We start from the raw sequence: 21,269 nt of genomic DNA, 5'->3' as shown, positions 1-21,269 counted from the left end.
CTAAGACAGTACTGTTTCCCTTCCCTCTTATATTTTCCCTGTATTAATTAGGGTTTGCTAGATTGCTGTAACCTAGAAGCCCTGGGATGCTTTGCTCAAATACAACAGAAATGTGTTCCTCTCTCACACAGCAGGCCAGGGTGGGTCTTCCAGGGTGAGTGTCCTGGGTCAGCAGGAAGGGGACCTGCCCCACTCAGTCACTTAGAGACCCTGCAGGTCTGCCGTTACATCCTGTGACCCCCAGGAGGTTCTGGTTGTCAATACTCCAGCCGCCAGGAAAGGGGAACGAGCTTGGAGGTGCGTGTGGAGGTGCATGCCAGGCCCAGAGGTGGCATGTGTCACTTCCATCACGATCCAGTAGAGAGAACCCAATCTTGCAGCCACACCTGACTGAAGGGAGGCTCCTCAGCCATTTACCCCTCTCTCTTTCACTGCTGGGGTCAGGGGGCGGGGGTAGAATACACTGTGGTGAGCAATTTGCAGTCTCTGCTGCAGCCCTCAAAAAAACAAAGCAAACAAACTAAAAACTCAAACTACTCTTACTATAAAGTTTTTACTTTAAAAATAATCACTTTTGGCTGGGTGTGGTGGCTCACGCCTGTAATCCCAGCACTTCGGGAGGCCAAAGTGGGAAGATTGCTTGAGCCCAGTAATTTGAGACCAGACTGGGCAACGTAGCAAGGCCCTATCTTTTAAAAAAAGTGCCAAAAAAAATTAGCGGTATGTGGTGACGCGTGCCCAGCTACTCGGGAGGCTGAGGCGGGAGGATCACTTGAGCCCAGGAGTTCAAGGTTGCAGTGAGCTGTGATCGTGCCACTACATTCCAGCCTGGATGACAGAGCAAAACCGCATCATAAATAAATACATAAAAACAATTTTAAAAGTAAAGAGTCAGTTTTACATTCTATTTTATTTTTGTCATTTCAGGGAACCGGGGGATTGGACACCTCCTCTGTAAAGACGAGCTGCTAAAGGCCTCTCTCTCGCTGTCCCATGCCCGCTCAGTGCTCATCACCACTGGGTTCCCGACGCATTTCAATCATGAGCCTCCGGAAGAGACAGATGGCCCACCAGGAGCTGTTGCTCTGGCCGCCTTCCTGCAGGCCTTGGAGAAGGAGGTAGCCATAATCGTTGACCAGAGAGCCTGGAACTTGCACCAGAAGATTGTCGAAGACGCTGTTGAGCAAGGTGAGCAGTGAGATGCGCTTGGTCCGTTTCCCCAGATGGGCTTTGTGGACAGAGGCTGGAGTGAATCCGCATCTGCAGCACAGAGCATTCTCCTTCCAGCTCACAACTCCGTTGTAAGCTGCATAGCCCGATTTTATAGACGAAGAGACCGAGGCTCTGGGAGGTCCAGGGGATTTTCCCAGGTGGAAATGGCGAGCTGGAATTTGAACTTGGATCCACCAGGCTCCAAAGCATGGGATCCTTCCTGCACACCTGCTGTTCTCCCTGTGCGATGGGGGGAATGACCTGCCTAGTATTAGCCACCAGGGGCAGCCCTGCCACCACAGCTGGAGAGGGTAGTGGAGTGTGAAGTGGCTGAAAGGCTCAGACAGCAGTCCCACCTGGTTGTGATGGGCAGGGCTGCACCTGGAGCACCCAGTGGGCGTTATTGCTGCAGGTGTTGGAGACTCGAGGCTGTAATTCCACTATCCGTGTAACCGAATCAGCCTCAGGCTCAATGTGAACAAGCGCCGCTCACCTCACCTCCATCCTGCGGGAAGTGTTACCAGGCATGAGCTGGAAGCCTGGTGAATCTCACCTGCCTCCCACTGCCGATCGCTCTGTGTCCCTCAGAATGCATTCTTCAGAGGTATGTTTCTTCCTTTTAGCATTTAAAAAGGGCTTTAAACCCAGTAAGGCATACCCTAAAGCAGCCATTATGTCAGAAGTTTCCAGAAGCCTGCGTCTGTACATGCAGAATCCATTTCATGCAGCAAATGGATGTTGAGCTCGAGCATGTGCCAGGCACTCTGTTAGGTTCTTGAGATCCACCCGTGAGCAAAACTGACAACAGTCCTGCCCCCACAGAGAGTATCTTCCAGCAGAGTGTGACAGACAAGAAACAACATGTAAGATGAAGGCACAGTGTGTTCGAGTGACGATGCCATGGGGAAAATGGACCAGGATGAGGAGACTAGAGAGTGAGGGGCTGGGCGGTGGCACCAGTGGGGGACAGCTGTCACTTTAAACAGGATGGCCAGGAAGACCCCCTGGAGGAGGTGGCCTTTGACTCCAGAATTCAGGTTGATGATGAGGGCGTGAGGCTTGGGCTGGCTGAGGGAAGGGCATCCTGGGCTGTGGCAATGGCTGGGGCAGAGGCCATTAGGTGGAGTGGGGGCCAGTGGGTTTAAGAAAGGATGATATGCTGGCTGACTGGCCTGGAGTGAATGAGGAAAAGGGACAGAGAGGTAACAGGGACCAGATGGGGCAGGGCCTCACAGGACCCTGTGGGCAGCTGGGCTTTTGTTCTGGGTGAGATGGGGAGCCTGGGATTTCTCTGAGTGGGGGACAGCCGTGTTCTGTGTGAGTTGTAAGCGATCACTGGGGTGCAGAGACAAGGGTGGAAATGGGAGACTGGTGAGTTATGGAAGGTGGGAGAGGAGGACGGTTTGGAGTGGGGGTGCCTCATGGCACATCCCTTCAACCCCACTTCTGATTTCAGCCGCCACTGCAGTGGAAGTTCTGAGTCACATTGACCCGATTGGGCCGCCCACAAGCTAGGGCCCTGCAGGGCCTCTCCAAAGCCATGTGGAATCACTGGCTGATGGCTTCAGGGCACCCTCAACCCCTGGGGGACAGGACCTGAGGTTAAATGACCTGTCCCCTGTCTTTTGGAGACACACAGGTCCTAGTGGAACTGAGCCCCCACTCCCTAGAGCAGCAACCTTGAAGGTGCACGTTCCCTCCTTCCCAGCCTCACTCTCCCTGTTCCTCCCACATGCTTCCTGGCACCATCTCCCAAGAGACCATCTGCACCCAAGTCTCAAGTTCTGGTTTCAAAGGAACCTAAAGAGACACTAGGTACAGATACAGAGGGCAGGGGGTATTGTGAGAAGTAGCCAGATGCTGTATCTATTTTGCAGTCAACATGATTTCCAGATGGATGGGATGTGGGTGTGAGGAGAAGGATCAGGCCTTGCTCTAAGGTTTGCGGCCTGGTAACTGAAAGGATGGAGTTGCTGTGAACCGAGATGGGGAAGACTGGCATGTTTAGGGGTAAATCAAGAATCCAGGTTTGACATTTGCGCCCTGATGGAGGGATTGTAAAATGGTGCAGATGCTATCAAAAACGGATGGCAGTGGCTCAAACAATTAAAAATAGCAAATACCATAGGGTCCAGCAATTCCACTTCCAGGAATATACCCCCTAAAAAGGAAAGCAGCAACTCAGAGGTATTTGTCCCCCCATGCTCATAGCACTTTATTTGCGATAGTCAAGAGGAGGAACCAAATCAAGTGCCCATCGATGGATGAATAGATAAACAAAATGTGGTAGATAATTATTACTCAGCCTTAAAAAAGCAGGAAGTTCCGACACATGCTATAACATAGATGAACCTTGAGGACATCTTGAGAAGTGGATTAAGCCAGTCATATTGTATGACTCCATTCATATGACGTGCCTGGAGTAGGCAAACTCATAGGGCAGAAGGTAGAGTGGTGGTTGCCAGCGGCTGGGAGGAGAGGGGAATGGGGAGTTGTTTATAGGTACAGGGGTTCAGTTTGGGATGATGAGAAAGTTCTGGAGATGAATGGGGGTGATGGTTGCACAACGATGTGAACATACTTTATTCTACTGAACTTCATTGAAAATGGCTAAAACAGGCCAGACGCAGTGACTCATGCCTATAATCCCAGCACTTTGGGAGGCTGAGACAGGCGGGTCACTTGAGGTCAGGAGTTCAAGACCAGCCTGGCCAAAATAACAAAACCCCATTTCTACTAAAAATACAAAAATTAGCCAGGTGTGGTGGCGCACACCTGTAATCTCAGCTACATGGGAGGCTGAGACACAAGAGTCGCTTGAACCTGGGAGGTGGAGGTTGCAGTGAGCCGAGATCATGCCACTGCACTCAAGCTTGGGTAACAGAGTAAAACTGTGTCTCTAAATAAATACATAGGCTAGGATGGTAAATTTTATGTTGCATGTATTTTACCACAATTTTTAGAAGAATGCATGTTTGACCCTGTTAGGTATGAGGTGTCTATTAGCCACACAGTGGAGAAGTCAAGGAGGCAGTTAGTGATATATAAAGGGTTCAGGAGAGTAGCATGGGCAAGGAGAAATTGGGAGGCTGTTGGCGTGTCGGTGGGCTCCCAAGTCAAGATACTGGGTGAAATCACCGTGGGAATAAATGGAGGCAGAGCGAAGGACCCAGGATTGCGTCCTGGGTCTCCCAGTGTTAAGAGGACAAGGAGAAGGGTGGAGCAGGTAGTGAGGGAGATGGGAAGGAGCGGTGCTGAGGCCAGAGGAAAGGCGAGGGGCTGTGTTTCCGTAGAGAAGAGAAAGGCCTCGGGAGGAAGGGCTGGCAACGGCGTAGAGCACTACTCGCAGGCCAACCCTCGTTTCCATCGGACAACGGTGTTGCCGGGTATTTTCAGCTGCCCCCTTCCCAGAAGTCGCTCTGCCCTCTCTGCTCACCTGACAGCCTGGCTTGGAGATGCCTGCCAGACTCCACTCAGAGCTGGGTCTTGTCTCTCGTCCTCATGGGAGCTCAGAGGGTGGAATTTGCTATATTGGATTTTGCAGAACTTCCATTACATTTGGATGAAGAACGTAAAAGCAATTTGGCCTTTTAATGAAAATTGTTTCAGCTCCCTGCCATCTTAAGCTCTGTGTGGAGACTTTGTGTTTGGCCAGTGTATATGCTGGGATTCTACCCCTACCTGCTGTGAGATAGATCAGTTAATGAAAACCAAGTTCATTTTATTTTATTTTGGGATTTTTTGTGTATTTCCCACGTATTCTACAACAATATGTGTTCTTTTTGTAATTAAAAACTCCTGTTTTTAAGAGTCAAATTCACTTTGATTCACTTTTGGAAATCACTCCAATATAAGTAAGTAACCCAAGGCACAGACTCTGGGAATTTCCTTCAGTTGTTCTTAACCTTCCCTGAAGGTATGCAGGGAGGTGGGGAGTGGGTGGGAATTTGGGGTGAGAATTGGAGCTATGAAACTGATATATATATATGGCCTTGCCCAAGTTGTTTGGCATCTCTGAGCCTCAGTTTTCCTCCTCTTTAAAATGGGGATAAGGATGGTTTTTGGGGTTTTTTCTTTCTTTTTTTTTGAGATGGTGTCTCGCTCTGTTGCCCAGGCTGGAGTGCAATGGCGCGATCTCAGCTAACTGCAACCTCTGCCTCCCAGGTTCAAGCAATTCTCCTGCCTCAGCCTCCCAAGTAGCTGGGACTATAGGCGCCCGCCACCACGCCCGGCTAATTTTTTGTATTTTTAGTGGAGTCGGGGTTTCACTGTGTTAGCTGGGATGGTCTCGATCTCCTGACCTTGTGATCCGCCCACCTCAGCCTCCCAAAGTGCTGGAATTACAGGCATGAGGGACCGCACCCAGGCCATGATGGTTTTTATCACATAGAATTGTTGTAAAAATTAAATCAGAGTGTTCACATTGAGTGCGTAGCAGAGGGCTGGCGCACTGTCACCAAGGGCACATAAATGTGTGCCCAGCCCTCGTGATGGCAGTGGGCCAGAACAGGCACTGTTCCCGCAGTGTTATGGGCACCTTGCGTGGAGCATATCTGATCGGCTGTATTAGCCCGATTCTGCCTCCACCCCTGTCAACCCTAGAGTTTACCCAGGACCAAAAGTCAACTTAAGTATCCTCTGTGTCGTGGCCTCGGCTTACCTAACATGTTCTACAGATAGATGTTGTTCAATAACAGTAATGATAGCCTTCAAAGAAGCTTTTGAAAAGCTAACGTGAGTTTCCAAAATCCAACACTAGAGCTGATGTGTGCCCCGCTTGCCTTTATTTTCAAGGTGTTCTGAAGACGCCGATCCCGATATTAACTTACCAAGGTGGATCAGTGGAAGCTGCCCAGGCATTCCTGTGCAAAGACGGAGACCCACAAACACCTAGGTACGTATGTCCCATCCCAGTTTAAGTGGCGGGTGGTAGAAACGCCCATATGCGCTCTTAACTTAGCCAGCAAAGCTGAGCCTTTCAGTGAGAACGAAGCCGTGAGCCAAGGAAGATGGGTTCTCATGGACCAGACTAACAAATGAAGCTGGGGGGTTTCAAGGTGTCCTGGGGGCCTCACAGAGCATCTCTGGAAGTAACAGATCCCTGGTCAGTAGAGAGGGGCAGCATATCTTCCTGATAGAGGAGAGACATAGATGTAAAAAAAAAAGACTAGAAGTTTCTCATTCTCAAACTATGGGTCATGACATGTTAGATAATAGTGAAATCATTTCAGTTGGGGTATCCAGCACCTTTGGAAAATGAAATAGAAATACAGCATCATTGTATATCTTGTATAGTAATGGTAAGTACTCCCTCATAAGACTGTGTATGTGCAAGTGTGTGTATTTCTTACTATGTGTTATGGTCAAACGTTTTTGTTTTTTTGGATGGGGGGATGGAGTCTTGCTCTGTCGCCCAGGCTGGAGTACAGTGGCACGATCTCGGCTCATTACAACCTCCCCCTTCCAGGTGCCAGTGATTCTCCTGCCTCAGCCTCCCAAGTAGCTGGGATTACAGGCACACACCATCACACCCGGCTAATTTTTCTATTTTTAGTAGAGATAGGGTTTCGCCATGTTGACCAGGCTGGTCTGGAACTCCTGACCTCAAGTGATCCACCTACCTCGGCCTCCCAAAGTGCTGGGATTACAGGTGTGAGCCACCGTGCCTGGCCTCTCTAAACCATTTTTAAGCTTACACTTCAGTGGCATAAAAGTACACTCACATTGCTGTGCAGGCATCATCTCCATCCATCTTCAGAACCCTTTTCATCTTGCAAAACTGAAAGTCTGTGCTCCATTCAAAGATAGTTCGCCATCTCCTCCTCAACCCAGCCTCTGGCAACCACAGTTCTACTTTGTCTGTCTGAGTTTGACTATTCGAGGCACCTTGTATAAGTGGAATCATCCAATATTCGTCCTTTTGTGACTGCTCATTTCACTTAGCATAATGTCCTCAAAGCTGATGTCGCAGCATGTGCCAGAATGTCCTGCCTTTAGAAGGCTGAATAACATTCGCTTGTGTGTATATACCACATTATGTTTGGCCTTCATCCAGCAGCGGGCTCTTGGTCTGCTTCCTGCTCTTGGCTACGCTGAATCCTGCTGCTATGAGCATGGGTGGACAAATATCTCCTTGAGTCTTTCACTTCTCCTGGACATACAAGTCGAAGTGAAATTGTTGGATCATATGGTATGTTCTATTTTTAATTTTTTGAGGAACGGCCATACTATTTTTTATAGCAGAGTTGAGATTTTTGAAGAACACTGTCTTGGAAGGATTGAGAGAGATGTAAAAGTACAATATGTATATTCTTTTTTTTGAGACAGAGTCTTGCTTTGTCGCCCAGGCTAGAGTGCAGTGGCACAATCTTGGCTCACTGCAGCCTCTGCCTCCCGGGTTCAAGTGATTCTCGTGCCTCGGCCTCCCAAGAAGCTGGGATTACAGGCATCCGCCACGGTACCTGGCTAATTTTTTGTATTTTTAGTAGAGACTGGGTTTCACCATGTTGACCAGGCTGGTCTCGAACTCCTGGCCTCAGGTGATCCACCCGCCTCAGCCTCCTGAAGTGCTGAGATTACAGGCATGAGTCACTGTGCCTGCTTTTTTTTTTTTTCCCCTTGAGACAGGGTCTCACTCTGTCACCCAGGCTGGAGTGCAGTGGTATGATCTTGGCTCACTGCTACCTCTGCCTCCTGAGATCGGGCGATTCTCCCATCTCAGCCTCCCAAGGATAGCTGGGACTACAGACACACGCCACCACACCTGGCTAATTTCTGTATTTTTAGTAGAGACGAGGTTTCACCACGTTGCCCAGGCTGGTCTCAAACTCCTGGGCTCAAGTGATCTGCCTGCCTCGGCCTCCCAAAGAGCTGGGATTACAGGTGTGAGCCACTGTGCCCAGCCTGCATGTTCTTAAATTGGATTGTCAAAACAGTATTCCTGCTAGTAACAATAGCAACAATAATCACTGTAACTAATACTGACTGAGCACTAAGTAGGTTCAGGGCTTCATGACAAGCGCCTCCTGTGCATTTTCTCGTTTTTCTCTTTGAACATTGTGTGAGGTACACGCTGTGGTCATGTCACCATACAGATGCAGAAATGAAGGTTAGGAAGGGTAAGCAATTTGCTCAAGGCCCGTGGCAGGAGGACCTGGAATCAAAACCCAGATGATCTGCTGCCGCAGTCCACATCTGACCACTATGCCATCTGTGCCCCTTATTTCTCTGTTTCTATCTAAAGAAGTTTATCTTTCTGTTAGACTCATTCCTTTTATATTTTGAGCCCTTTTCCTTCTGTTTTGTGTCTGTAAACTGAACAAGTTCCTGGAAGGGGCCAGCGGCAGGCCAATAGCAGCCAATACTCTCAGCCTCTTGGCCTGGCTGTCCCTGCTGGACAAAGGGGATCTGGGTGGGCACCAGCAATGTTCCCATCCCCCATAGCAACCCTGACCATTGGCCTCCTGCTTTTATAGCCTCTGACCCTACTAAAGAAATTGCTGAGGATTCCAATGCTGGACTTTTTTTTTTTTTTTTTTTTTTTTTTTTGAGACAGAGTCTCACTCTGTTGCCCAGGCTGGAATGCAGTGGTGCAATCTCGGCTCACTGCAAGCTCCACCTCCTGGGTTCAAGCGATTCTCCTGCATCAGCCTCCCAAGTAGCTGGGACTACAGGTACCCACCACCATGCCCAGCTGATTTTTTAGTAGAGATGGGGTTTCACCATGTTGACCAGGCTGTTCTTGAACTCCTGACCTCAAGTGATCCACCTGCCTTGGCCTCCCAAAGTGCTGGGATTATAGGCATGAACCACCATGCCCAGCCCCAGTGCTGTATCTTAAACGGATTTGATAGACTAGCCTCCAGCAAAGGTCCTGGTCCAGAGTAGATGTGCCACCAAGTTCTGCAGTGATGGAGGAAGCAAAGAAAGAGAGAAGCATCCTTCGCACAAACACAAGAAGGCATGACCCAGCAAAGCAGCCACCCTCTGACCTTTGCTTCCCGGCAGATTTGACCACCTGGTGGCCATAGAGCGTGCTGGAAGGGCTGCTGATGGCAATTACTACAATGCAAGGAAGATGAACATCAAGCACTTGGTTGACCCCATTGACGATCTTTTTCTTGCTGCAAAGAAGATTCCTGGAATCTCATCAACTGGTAAGTATGGAGTACTGGGGATGCACCAGGAACGTGGCCTCATGAAGTATCTTTTTTTTGTTGTTGTTATGGAGTTTTGTTCTGTCACCCAGGTTGGAGTGCAGTGGCATGATCTTGGCTCACTCCCTCCTGGGTTCAAGTGATTGTCCTGCCTCAGCCTCCCAAGTAGCTGGGATTACAGGCACGCACCACCACGCCTGGCTAATTTTTGTATGATTGGTAGAGACGAGGTTTCACCATGTTGGCCAGGCTGGTCTTGAACTCCTGACCTCAAGTGATCTACCTGCCTCAGCCTCCCAAGGTGCTGGGATTACAGGCGTGAGCCACCGTGCTCAGCCGAAGTGTCTTTTTATTGACTATTGAACACATGACCAGGAAGAGTTATGTGGGGACCATCATTTTCCACTGCAAAGACAGTTTTTGTTCATTATGGTTGGTATAGACACTAATGACACCGCCATTTAGAAATCCAACATCCCCACAAGCAAGGGAGGGAAAGCGTATTCTATTTGCCCGCCTCTAAAGTAATAAAACTAATATTAAAGTAATATCAATAGTAAAATTGAAGCATGGCATATTATTTTGGTCATACAGGACAGAATGTACCATATATTATTTTATGAAGCATGTTAATTTAAAAATTATCTAACATATGGTTAGTATTTCAATTTTTTTTTTTGAGACAGAGTCTCACTCTGTTGCCCAGGCTGGTGTGCAGTGGTACAATCTCAGCTCACTGCAATCTCCACCTCCCGGACTCAAGCAATCCACCCATCTCAGCCTCCCGAGTAGCTGGGACTACAGGGTGTGCTTGGGTAATGTCACGTGCGTCCGTGTGAAGAGAGTCCACCAACAGGCTTTGTGTGAGCAACAGGACTGTTTATTTCACCTGGATGCAGGCAGGCTGAGTACGAAAAAAGTCGGTGAAGGGTGGTGGGATTATCATTAGTTCTTATAGGTTTGGGATAGGTGGTGGAGTTAGGAGCAATTTTTTACAGGCAGGGAGTAGATCTCACAAAGTACATTCTCAAGGGCAGGGAGAATATTACAAAGTACCTTCTTAAGGGCGGGGGAGGATATTACAAAGTACCTTCTCAAGGGTGGGGAAAATGTACAGTACAAAATACATACACAAGGGTGGGGGAATATCACAAAGTACATTATCGCAAGGACGGGGAGGGTGTATTGTCACAAAGTCAATTGATCAGGGTAGGGCAGGAACAAATCACAATGGTGGAATGTCATCAGTTAAGGCAGGAACTGGCTATTTTCACTTCTTTTGTGGCTCTTCAGTTGCTTAAGGCCATCCGGATATATACGTGCAGGTCACAGGGGATATGATGGCTTAGTTTGGACTCAGAGGCCTGACAGGTAACCTTTTTTTTTTTTTTTTTTTTTTTGAGACAAAGTCTCGCTCTGTTGCCAGACTGGAGTGCAGTGGCGCGATCTCGGCTCACTGCAACTTCCGCCTCCCAGGTTCAAGTGATTCCCCTGCCTCAGCTTCCTGAGTAGCTGGGACTATAGGCGCATGCCACCAAGCCCAGCTAATTTTTGTATTTTTAGTAGACACGGGGTTTCACCATGTTGGCCAGGATGGTCTCGATTTCTTGACCTCGTGATCCACCTGCCTCGGCCTTCCAAAATGCTGGGATTACAGGTGTGAGCCACCATGCCCGGCCACTTGGCTAACTTTAAAAAAAATTTTTGGTAGAGATAAGGTCTCACTATATTGCTCAGCCTGGTCTCGAACTCCTGAGCTCAAGCTATCTTCCCACCTCAGCCTCCCAAAGTGTTTCAATTACAGGCATGAGCCACTGAGCCTGGCCTCCAATCGTTAATAATATAATAATATGGGCTGGGCATGATGGCTCACGCCTGTAATTCCAGCACTTCGGGAGGCCAAGGCAGGTGAATCACCTGAGCTCAGGAGATCCAGACCAGCCTAGCCAACATGGGAAAACCCCGTCTCTATTAAATATATTAAAAAGTTAACCAGGCATGGTGGTGGGCACCTGTAATTCCAGCTCCTCGGGAGGCTGAGGCAGGAGAATCGCTTGAACCCAGGAGGTGGAAGTTACAGCGAGCTGAGATCGTGCCACTGCATTCCAGCCTGGGCAACAAGAGCGAGACTCTGTCTCAAAAATAATAATAATGTGATAATTTGTGTTTGCACAAAACTTTGTACTTTTCCAAGAGGCTTCACATTCATTGTAGTGTTTAAGCCTCTGTGAAAACCCCGGGAGGCAGGTAAGGTGAGTCCCAGGAGGTTTTCTCAGATCATCCAGCTAATTAGTGTTGCTGGTAGCATTAGGAGTCGACTGCAGACTCCTGAGGCCCCAGCCCTTTATCAGGGAATCTGCCTTTATGAATTGCTGAAAGGTTTAGTGTAAGCCCCAAGGAGAAGCTTTCTTCCCTCTGGGTGGGTCTCAGGCCCTGGGGTAATGAAGGCTTGTTTGTCATTCCATGTTTCCCCGTGTTTCCCAGACTCATTAGTCTCCTTTGGCTTTTGAGGTTTTGATGAGACAGTGAGAGCCTTCTAGGCTGATTAGAAAGTTTCTGCAAATCGCCCTGGCCTTTCCCAGAAGAGGCTGTGGGTGTGGTGCACACAGTGCGGTTGGCTTCCAGCTTCCTGTCCCTCCGGTTGGGCAGGCGGAGGACCTCAGTCTGTGGGGGAGGGGTTCTCAGAGTGGAGAAGGAAGAAAGAGGTCTCTGTGGCTACAGGGGCAAACAGAGTCTGAGGGAGCTGCTAGAGCAATCCCATCCTCCCACGCCCAGAACGGGACCCCCATCTGTGCTGTGACAACCCTGAGATCCCAGAGGAAGCAGGTGGAGCTGGCTGTTCATGGCTTCGAACTGCCCCCTTTGTAGATCCTTGGGCCTTCTCTTGGCCTCAGGAGCCCAGTCTCCTCCTGTGGCCCCCCCAGGCCCTCCTGCCCAGCAAGGCTACCTCCTGAATTTTCCTGTTTCTCTTCTTCTCCATCAAACCCCCTATTCCTCAGGTTCCATGGGCAACTGCCATGTCATAGGCATAGTGCTCAATTGAGAATCAAGTTACCTGGGTTTAAGTCTCCACCTTCCACTGACTGCCCAGGTACTGCCCCCATCAGGGACTGCCAGCTCTGTACAGTGAGGATCACGATATCCATGACAGGATGGACGTGAAGCCCAAACGAGATGGAATTCATAAGATGCTAAAAAGAGACAGCTATAGACGAGATAACAATGTTACGTGGTGGGTGTTATTCCCCTCATTCAGTGGGCTATCATAGATCTAGAGAACTGTTCTGAGAAAAACCATCAGGATATAAATCTAAGGTGTGTGGTCCTTCACAATTGTGTCATTCTTTTGGCCAAATCCAGTCCCTGATGCTTGAGATGGATCAGATCTAGATCCCACAACAGTGAACACTAGCCTCTGACAGAATTCTTCCACATCTTCCAAGTCTTTATAGAAGCAGACACAAAGACAATGATGTACCTGTTCTGCAGGCTTGGGGAGTCCAGCCCACTGGGTTGAACATCTAGTTTACAGAATCCTCCAGAAATATCTGGACACAGGAGCTGTGTCCCCAGATCTACAGCACCACCTCAAAGGGTACATGCTTCAGGGCTTGCTAGGTTTTTTTTTTTTTTTTTTTTTTTTGAGATGGAGTCTTGCTCTGTTGCCGAGGCTGGAGTGCAGTGGTGTGATCTCAGCTCCCTACAACCTCTGCCTCCCAGTTTCAAGCGATTCTCCTGACTCAGCCTCCACAGTAGCTGGGACTACAGGCATGTGCCACCGTACCTGGGTAACTTTTGTATTTTTAGTAGAGACGAGGTTTTGCCATATTGGCCAGACTGGTCTTGAACTCCTGATCTCAAGTGATCTGCCTGCCTTGGCCTCCCAAAGTGCTGGGATTACAGGCATGAGCCACTGTACCCAGACTAGATTTTTAAATCTTATCCATACAAGGGAAGAAGTACCTGCTAGTTATTTTTAGCCAATCCACCTATCTTGAACACCATTCATTTCACCAATGAATTAAATCATTTCTAATATGTATTTATTCTAGAGTTCATTTATTATGCTAATTAACAAATTCTCTGACGCGGACTATCAGATGGGCCTCAAGACTATGGGCTCTTTCAAATGCTCACTAACCACACTTGGAGTGTGTATTCCTGATTATGATATTTCAGATGTTAACCAGGCACCCCTCTGGTATAGATTAAAATGAACTAAAACACATACATTTCACATTCTTTCAGCAGAAGCCTTTAAAGTAAGCTCTAGGACTGACTTTGCACCAGATCCCCCGGGGGCTCAGTGAGCGGGAGCCACTGGAAGGGAGGTCCTGAGTGTCACCATACCCACATCTCCCATGGGCCTGGCACCAAGAGCATAGAACATGCTCCATCGTGGCTGGAGAATGTGACCCAAAAGGGGACATGCCCACACTGTGGTGTGTTCCAAACGTGGACTCATTTTTAACTAAAGAAGTTTCTAGAAGGCCTAAGGGGAAGAAACACAACTCCTGGTTGTCTGAGAATATATCCAGAGCCAACGTCTTTGCCTTCTGAAAGGCAACAAGCACACGTAGGGCTGCCTTGCTTCAGGCCTCCCCATTTTGCCCTGGTCCTGGGCACTGACTCAGCTCCCCTTCCCTTCAGGAGTCGGTGATGGAGGCAACGAGCTTGGAATGGGTAAAGTCAAGGAGGCTGTGAGGAGGCACATATGGCACGGGGATGTCATCGCCTGCGACGTGGAGGCTGACTTTGCCGTCATTGCTGGTGAGCACTCGGATGGCCGCCCAGTCCGGCCGGCTACCCACGGTGAGGGATCTGGCTTGGAGTCTGACCAGACCAGAAGCTCTTCTCTGTGAGTAGTGCAGAGGACACCAGGGGAGGGAGGGGAGGTGGTGCTCAGTCTCTGACCTTTCATTCAGTCATTCAACAAACATTGACGGTGTGCCAGGCAGTGTTCTGAGCACTGGGGTTATAGCTGCAGTGACCGTGCTCCACAGAGCTCCCATTCTAGTACTGGGAGATAGAGAATGAGCCCTGACGAATAAACGCATCAGATGATTTTAAAGAGTAATGAGAGCTTTGGGGGCGATAGTACAGATAGCTGAGAGAGGGTGATGGGAGGGCTACTTCAGACCAGTGGTCAGGAAGGCCTTTCTGAAGAGAGTCATCTGTGCTTTTATCTGCATGGACAGTAAGAAAACCATCTGGTAAGTGTTTGGAGGATACAAGAAGCTTTCCACCTTTCCTTTCACCTACTTCTGCCATGGGCTTCCCTGCACCTCCCACTGCTGCTCCTTTCCCGCAGGACCCACCTTTCCTGTGTCCAGGTCCTTCTAGGTCTGGCCTCCTCCTTTGACCTCACCCCAAATTTCAAGAAAATTGGCAGATCCCCGAAAAAGGCTGTCTCCCACTTCATGAGCGCAGTCTGGAGAGGAGTGGAACCTTGTGGGAACCAGTGCCAGGGTGGGAAAACCTTTCTCGTAATTGAGAAATGGCTGGAGGCTCAGTACAGGCAAGTATGAGAGTTTAAAACTCCAGGGGACACAGTGGTCTGAGGGCCCTCGTGCTCTTGTGAGTTTTGCCTCTGGGCGCTCAACCAAGTTCTCACAATGAATATCAGAGAAAAATCCCCTCATTTGCATCAGGGGGAGGGAAAAATGAATCATTTTCAAGTAGGCCAGGGCATTCTCCTTCTTCTTCTTCTTTCTTCTTTCTTCTTCCTCCTCCTCCTCTTCTTCCTCTTCCTTTTCCTCCTCTTCCTCTTCCTCCTCCTCCTCCTCTTCCTCTTCTTCCTCTTCCTCCTCTTCCTCTTCTCTTTTTTTTTTTTTTGAATGCTCTGTTGTCCGGGCTGGAGTGCACTTATGCCATCTTGGTCACTGCAACTTCCTGGGTTCAAGCAATTCTCCTGCCTCAGCCTCCCAAGTAGCTGGGATTACAGGTACATACCACCACACCTGGATAATTTTTGTATTTTTAGTAGAAACAGGGTTTCACCATATTGGCCAGGCTGGTCTTGAACTCCTGCCTTCAAGTGATCTGCCCACCTCGGCCTCCCAAAGTGCTGGGATGATGGGCCTTAAATCTACCTGGGGAAAGGTAACTACCCAACCCCACCTCTCTTCAGCCTTCCACGTGGGAGAGGGACATACCCAATTCCAGCTCCCTCTAGCAATCTGTGCCACATAAGGGGGAGAGGACAAAACTGAGAAGCAGTGGTGAAGTTCACAGTCCAGGGCACAGGCTTACTAAAAGGCAGAGACCTAATCATAGGACTATAGAGCCCTTCCCCTCCCCGCCACATCTTACCGCCATCACTAAAGGTCCATTTGCTACAGTTCCTTTTTTTTTTCTTTTTTGAGACAGTCTCACTCTATCACCCAGGCTAGAGTGCAGTGACACGATCTCAGCTCACTGCAACTTCTGCCTCCTGGGTTCAAGCAATTCTTATGCCTCAGCCTCCCAAGTAACTGGAATTACAGGTGCGCACTACCACGCCTGGCTAATTTTTGTGTTTTTGGTAGAGACTGGGTTTCGCCATGTTGACCAGATGGTCTCGAACTCCTGACCTCAGGTGATCCACCCACCTCAGCCTCCCAAAGTGCTGGGATTACAGGCATGAGCCACTGTGCCTGGCCCAGCTGCAGTTGCTTTTACCAAGTAAATTATGTCGACCTTTCAACAACAAAAAAAGTTTACAAGATACACTGATAAGCAAAAACACAATTTGAAGAGAAGGAACAAACATGTCAGAAATGATGGGATTATCAGACCAGGAATTCTTTTAAAAGTATGATTAATATGAGACTTTAATATGGTAAAGTCTTAACTGCAAAAAGTAGGCAGCATGCAAGAAGAGATGGATAATGCAAGCAGAGACGTGGAAATTTTACGAAAGAATAAATAAGAAGTAGTAGATCAGCTGGGGCAACATGGCAAGATACCATCTCTATAAACAATTTAAAAATTAGCCAGGTGTGGTGGTGCATACCTGTAGTCCTGGCTACTTGGGGGGCTGAGGTGGGAGGATCACTTGAGCCCAGGAAGTTGAGGCTGCAGTGAGCTGTTACTGAGCCATTGCACTCCAGCCTGGATGACAGAGCAAGACCCTGTCTCAGGAAAAAAACAAACAAACAAAAAAGAGGAAGTAGTAGAGATCAATAACTCTGTAACAGAAGAACTCTGTAACAGAAATGCAGAATGCCTTTGATGGGCTCATGAGTAGACCGGACATGGCTGTGGAAAGAGTCTCTGAGCTTCAAGATATCTCAACAAAAGCTGCCAAAACTGAAAAGCAAAGGGAAAAAGTGCTGGGATGGGGGAAAAACCCACAACAGATCAGAATATCCAAGAACTGTGGGGCAACAAAAGGTATAACCTATACTACTGGGAATACTAGAAGGAGAAGAAAGAGAGCGATAAATAGCAGCATTTGAAGCAATAACAAATGAGAATTTCCCCCACATTAATGTCAGACACCAAACCATAGATCCAGGAAGCTGACAGAACACTAAGGAGGATAAATGCCAAAAAGCTACATCTAGACATATCATATTCAAACTTCAGAAAACCAAAGACAAAGGAAGAATTCTGAAAGAAGCCAGAGGCAGGTGGGGAAAAACACTTTACGTATACAGGAACAAAGGTAAAAATTACATTCATTTGACTTCTCTACAGAAACCCTATAAGCATGAAGAGACTGAACTATTTTTTTTCTTTTTTTTTTTTTGAGACTGAGTTTTGCTCCTGTTGCCGAGGTTGGAGTGCAATGGCGTGATCTTGGCTCACTGCAGCCTCCGCCTCCCGAGTTCAAGCGATTCTCCCGCCTCAGCCTCCCGAATAGCTGGGATTACAAGCATGCGCCACCACGCCTTGCTAATTTTGTATTTTTTTAGTAGAGGCGGGGTTTCTCCATGTTGGTCAGATTGGTCTTAAACTCCCGACCTCAGGTGCTTCCTCCTCCTTGGCCTCCCAAAGTGCTGCAATTACAGGAGAGAGCCACCGCACCTGTCCACCTTTAATCTTTACATTACTGAACTATTTAAAGTATTGAGAGGTAGCAACCAACGCAGAATTCCATGCCCTGCAAAATTTGCTTCAGAAATAAAGGAGAAATAAAGACTATCAAACAAATAAAAATTGTGAGAATTTATTGCCACATCTGCCTTGCAAGATATGTTAGAAGAAATTCTTCAGAGAGAAGGAAAATTTTATTTGTCAGAGACTTGAATCTACATAAAGAAAGGAAGAGTATCGTGAATAAGTGAGGGTAAAATAAAAATTTTCGTATTTATTTTTGACCTAAGAGATACCAGTTTATTCACAATAACAGCACAAAATAATAGCAGTGCATTCCATTATATATGCCGTATGTGTATATATATGCTGATATATGTTTGTGTATGAGTGACCCAAATGACAGGCTGGGCACAGTGGCTCATACCTGTAATCGTAGCACTTTGGGAGGCCGAGGCGGGCAGATTGCTTGAGCCTAGGAGTTTGATACCAGCCTGGGCAACGTGGGGAAACCCCATCTCTACAAAAAATAGAAGAATTAGCTGAGCATGGTGGTGGACACCTGTAGTCCTAGCTACTCGGGAGGCTGAGATAGGAGGATCACCTGAGCCTGGGAGGTCAAGGCTGTGGTGAGCCATGATTGTGTCACTATACTACAGCCTGGGTGACAGAGTCAGACCCTGTCTCAAAAAAATAAAATAAGTGACATAAATGACAGCAATGGTACATGGAATGAGAGGGAAGAATTAGCAATATTTTGTTGTAAGTTGCTTGTGCTACCCATGAAGTGGTATAGTGTTATTTCAAAGTGGACTTTGTTGTAAATATATGTTGCAAACTCTAGGGCATCCACTAAAAAACTAATTTGAAAAGTAGAATTTTATATGCTAAGAAAGGAGAGAAAATAGAATCATATAAAATTCTCAGTTAAAACCACAAAAGGCAGAAAAAGTATAGAAGACCAAAATGGGGCCAGGTGCAGTGGCTCACACCTGTAATCCCAACATTTTGGGAGGCCAAGGCAGGTGGATCACCTGAGGTCAGGAGTTCGAGACCACTCTGGCCAACATGGTGAAATCCCGTCTCTACTAAAAATACAAAAGTTAGCCAGGAATGGTGGCTTATGCCTATAGTCCCTACTACTCAACAGGCTGAGGCAGGAGAATCGCTTGTACCCGGGAGGCAGAGGTTGCAGCGAGCCGAGATAATGCCACTGCACTCCAGCCTGGGGAACAGAGTGAGATTCGGTCTCAAAACAACAAAACAAAAAACAAAACAGAAACATGGAACAAAGAACAAAGGCAATAAAGAAAACAGCAGCAAATATGGTAGCTACTAATCCAACTTATCAATAAGACCATAAACATCAATGCCACAGTGAACTTAAAAAAACAAGATTGAGGCCAGGCACAGTGGCTCACGCCTGTAATCCCAGCACTTAGAGGCCGAGGCCGAGGCCGAGTGGATCACAAGATCGAGACCATCCTGGCTAACACAGTGAAACCCCGTCTCTACTAAAAGTACAAAAAATTAGCTGGGCGTGGTGGCGGGCACCTGTAATCCTAGCTACTTGGGAGGCTGAGGCAGGAGAATCGTTTTAACCTGGGAGGCACCACTGCACTCCAGCCTGGGTGACAGAGCAAGACTCTGTCTCAAAAAAAAAAAAAAAAAAAAAAAAAAAAGATTGAACTATATATTGTCTGCAAGAAATTCACTTTAGCTATAAAGACACTACATGTGTCTTTCTATTTAAACAGATTAGCAATAAAGAGATGGAGAAAGATATGCCATGTTAACACTAATGAAAAGAAAGCAGAAGTAGCTACATTAATTTCAGACATAGCAGACTTCAGAACAGGGAAAGTTATCAGGATAAAAAGGGGGATTACATAATGATAAAGGGGCCAATATTCAAAGAAGACATAACACGCCAGGCACAATGGTGCACACCTGTAATCCCAGCATATTGAGAGGCTGAGGCAGGTGGATTGCTCCAGCCTAGAAGTTCAAGACTAGCCTGGACAACATGGTGAAACCCCATCTCTACAAAAAAATACAGAAATTAGCTGGGCATGGTGGCATGTGCCTGTCGTCCCTGCTGTTCAGGAGGCTGAGGTGGGAGGATCACTTGAGCCCAAGAGGCAGAGGTTGCAGTGAGCCAAGATTGCACCAAAAAAAGTTAATAAGGAGGAGCATAACTGATAAAACTGCAAGGAAAAATAGACAAATTCACTATTACAGTTGGAGACTTCAACACCCCTGTATCAGAAATGGGCAGATCAGCCTGGGCAACATAGCAAGACCATATCTCTACAACAAAAGCAAAAAATTATCTGAGCATGGTGGTGTGCACCTGTAGTCCTAGCCTCTCAGGAGGCTGAGGCAGGTGGATTGCTTGAGTTTAGGAGTTGGAGGCTGCAGTCTGCTGTGGTTGTACCACTACACTCCAGCCTTGGCAATAGAGTGAGACTCTGCTCTAAAAAATAAAAATAAAATAATTTTTAATTAAAAAATAAAAATCAAGTAATATAATCCATTGCATCAGTAGGCTAAAGAAGAAAAATCACATGTTCATGTCAATAGATACAGAAAAAGCATTTGACAAAAGCAACACCCATTCATGATAAAAACTTTCAGCAAATAGAAGGGGAACTTCCTCGACTTGATAAAGAACATCTACAAAAACTCTACAGCTAGCATCATTATTAATGGTGAGAAACTAGTTTTTCCACTAAGATTAGGAAAAAGGCAATGATGTTCCCTCTTACCACTATTTTCAACATTGTATTGGAAGTGCTGCCTAATGCAATGAGACAAGAAAAAGAAATGTAATATATACAGATTGGGAAGGAAGAAATAAAATTGTCTTTGCTTGCAGATGGCATGATCGTCTGTGTAGAAAATTCAGAAGAATCAACAAAATCTCCTAGAACTAATAAGTGATTATAGCATGGTTGCAAGATACAAAGTTAAGTACTTTAATTGTATATGCCAGCAATGAACAAGTGGAATTTAAAATTAAAAACACATTACCATTTACATTAATCCCCCAAAATGAAATACTTAGGAATAAATCTAAAAATATGAAGAAAAATACAAAACACTGATGAAAGGTATCAAAAAAGAACTATATCAATGGAGAGATATTCCATGTTCATGGATAAGAAGACTCGATATTGTCAAGATGTCAGTTCTGCCAACTTTATCAATAAATTTTATGTAGTCCCAATCAAAATCCCAGTAAGTTATTTTATGGGTATCAACAACCTGATTCTAAAGTTTATATGAAGAGGCAAAAGATACAGAATAATAAGCTGAATATTGAAAAAGAAGAACAAGATCAGAGAACTGACACTACCTGACTTTAAGACTTACTGTAAAGCTACAGTATTCAAGGCAGTGTGGTATTGGTGAAAGAATAAATCGGTCGATGGAACAGAATAGGCAGCCCAGAAGTAGACCCACACAAATAGGACCACACAATATTTGACAAAGGAGCACAGGCAATGCAATGGAGCAAACGTAGTCTTTTCAACAAATGGTGCTGGAACTGGAACTACTGGACATCCACATGAGAAAAAATGAATCTAGACATATAGACCTTACATCCTTCGCAAGAATAAACTCAAAATGGATTATGGACTTAAACCTAAAACACAAAACTATAAAACTCCTATAAGATAACGTAGGAGAAAATTTGGATGAGCATGAATATGATTATGACCTCTTTTTATTTTAATTTTATTGATTGATTGATTGATTGAGACCGTGTCTTGCTCTGTTGCCCAGGCTGGAGTGCAGTGGCATGAACTCAGCTGACTGCAACCTCCACCTCCTGGGTTCAAGTGATTCTCCTGCCTTGGCCTCCCGAGTAGCTGGGAT

At 46.8% G+C, this 21,269-nt stretch overlaps 1 protein-coding gene across 7 annotated transcripts in view; it reads left to right on the top strand.

Annotated features, from left to right (window-relative positions):
* DGLUCY (D-glutamate cyclase) overlaps positions 1-21,269 on the top strand; it is a 162,575-nt gene that overhangs the window by 127,779 nt on the left and 13,527 nt on the right. For 6 of the 7 annotated variants that reach the window (XM_050799063.1, XM_050799069.1, XM_050799066.1 and 3 more), the window contains 4 exons: positions 928-1,188; positions 6,007-6,106; positions 9,220-9,368; positions 14,019-14,138. In XM_050799063.1, coding sequence (XP_050655020.1) covers positions 928-1,188; positions 6,007-6,106; positions 9,220-9,368; positions 14,019-14,138 — 630 coding nt within the window. Of the gene's footprint in view, positions 1-927; positions 1,189-6,006; positions 6,107-9,219; positions 9,369-14,018; positions 14,227-21,269 lie in introns of all 7 variants that reach the window. The other variant, XM_050799065.1, reaches the window with a different exon arrangement.

This window comes from Macaca thibetana, chromosome 7, assembly GCF_024542745.1.
Source record: "Macaca thibetana thibetana isolate TM-01 chromosome 7, ASM2454274v1, whole genome shotgun sequence".
Classification (NCBI taxonomy): domain Eukaryota; kingdom Metazoa; phylum Chordata; class Mammalia; order Primates; family Cercopithecidae; genus Macaca; species Macaca thibetana.
The sequence above is the reverse complement of the archived record's forward strand: the minus strand, read 5'-3'. Positions and strand labels throughout refer to the sequence as shown.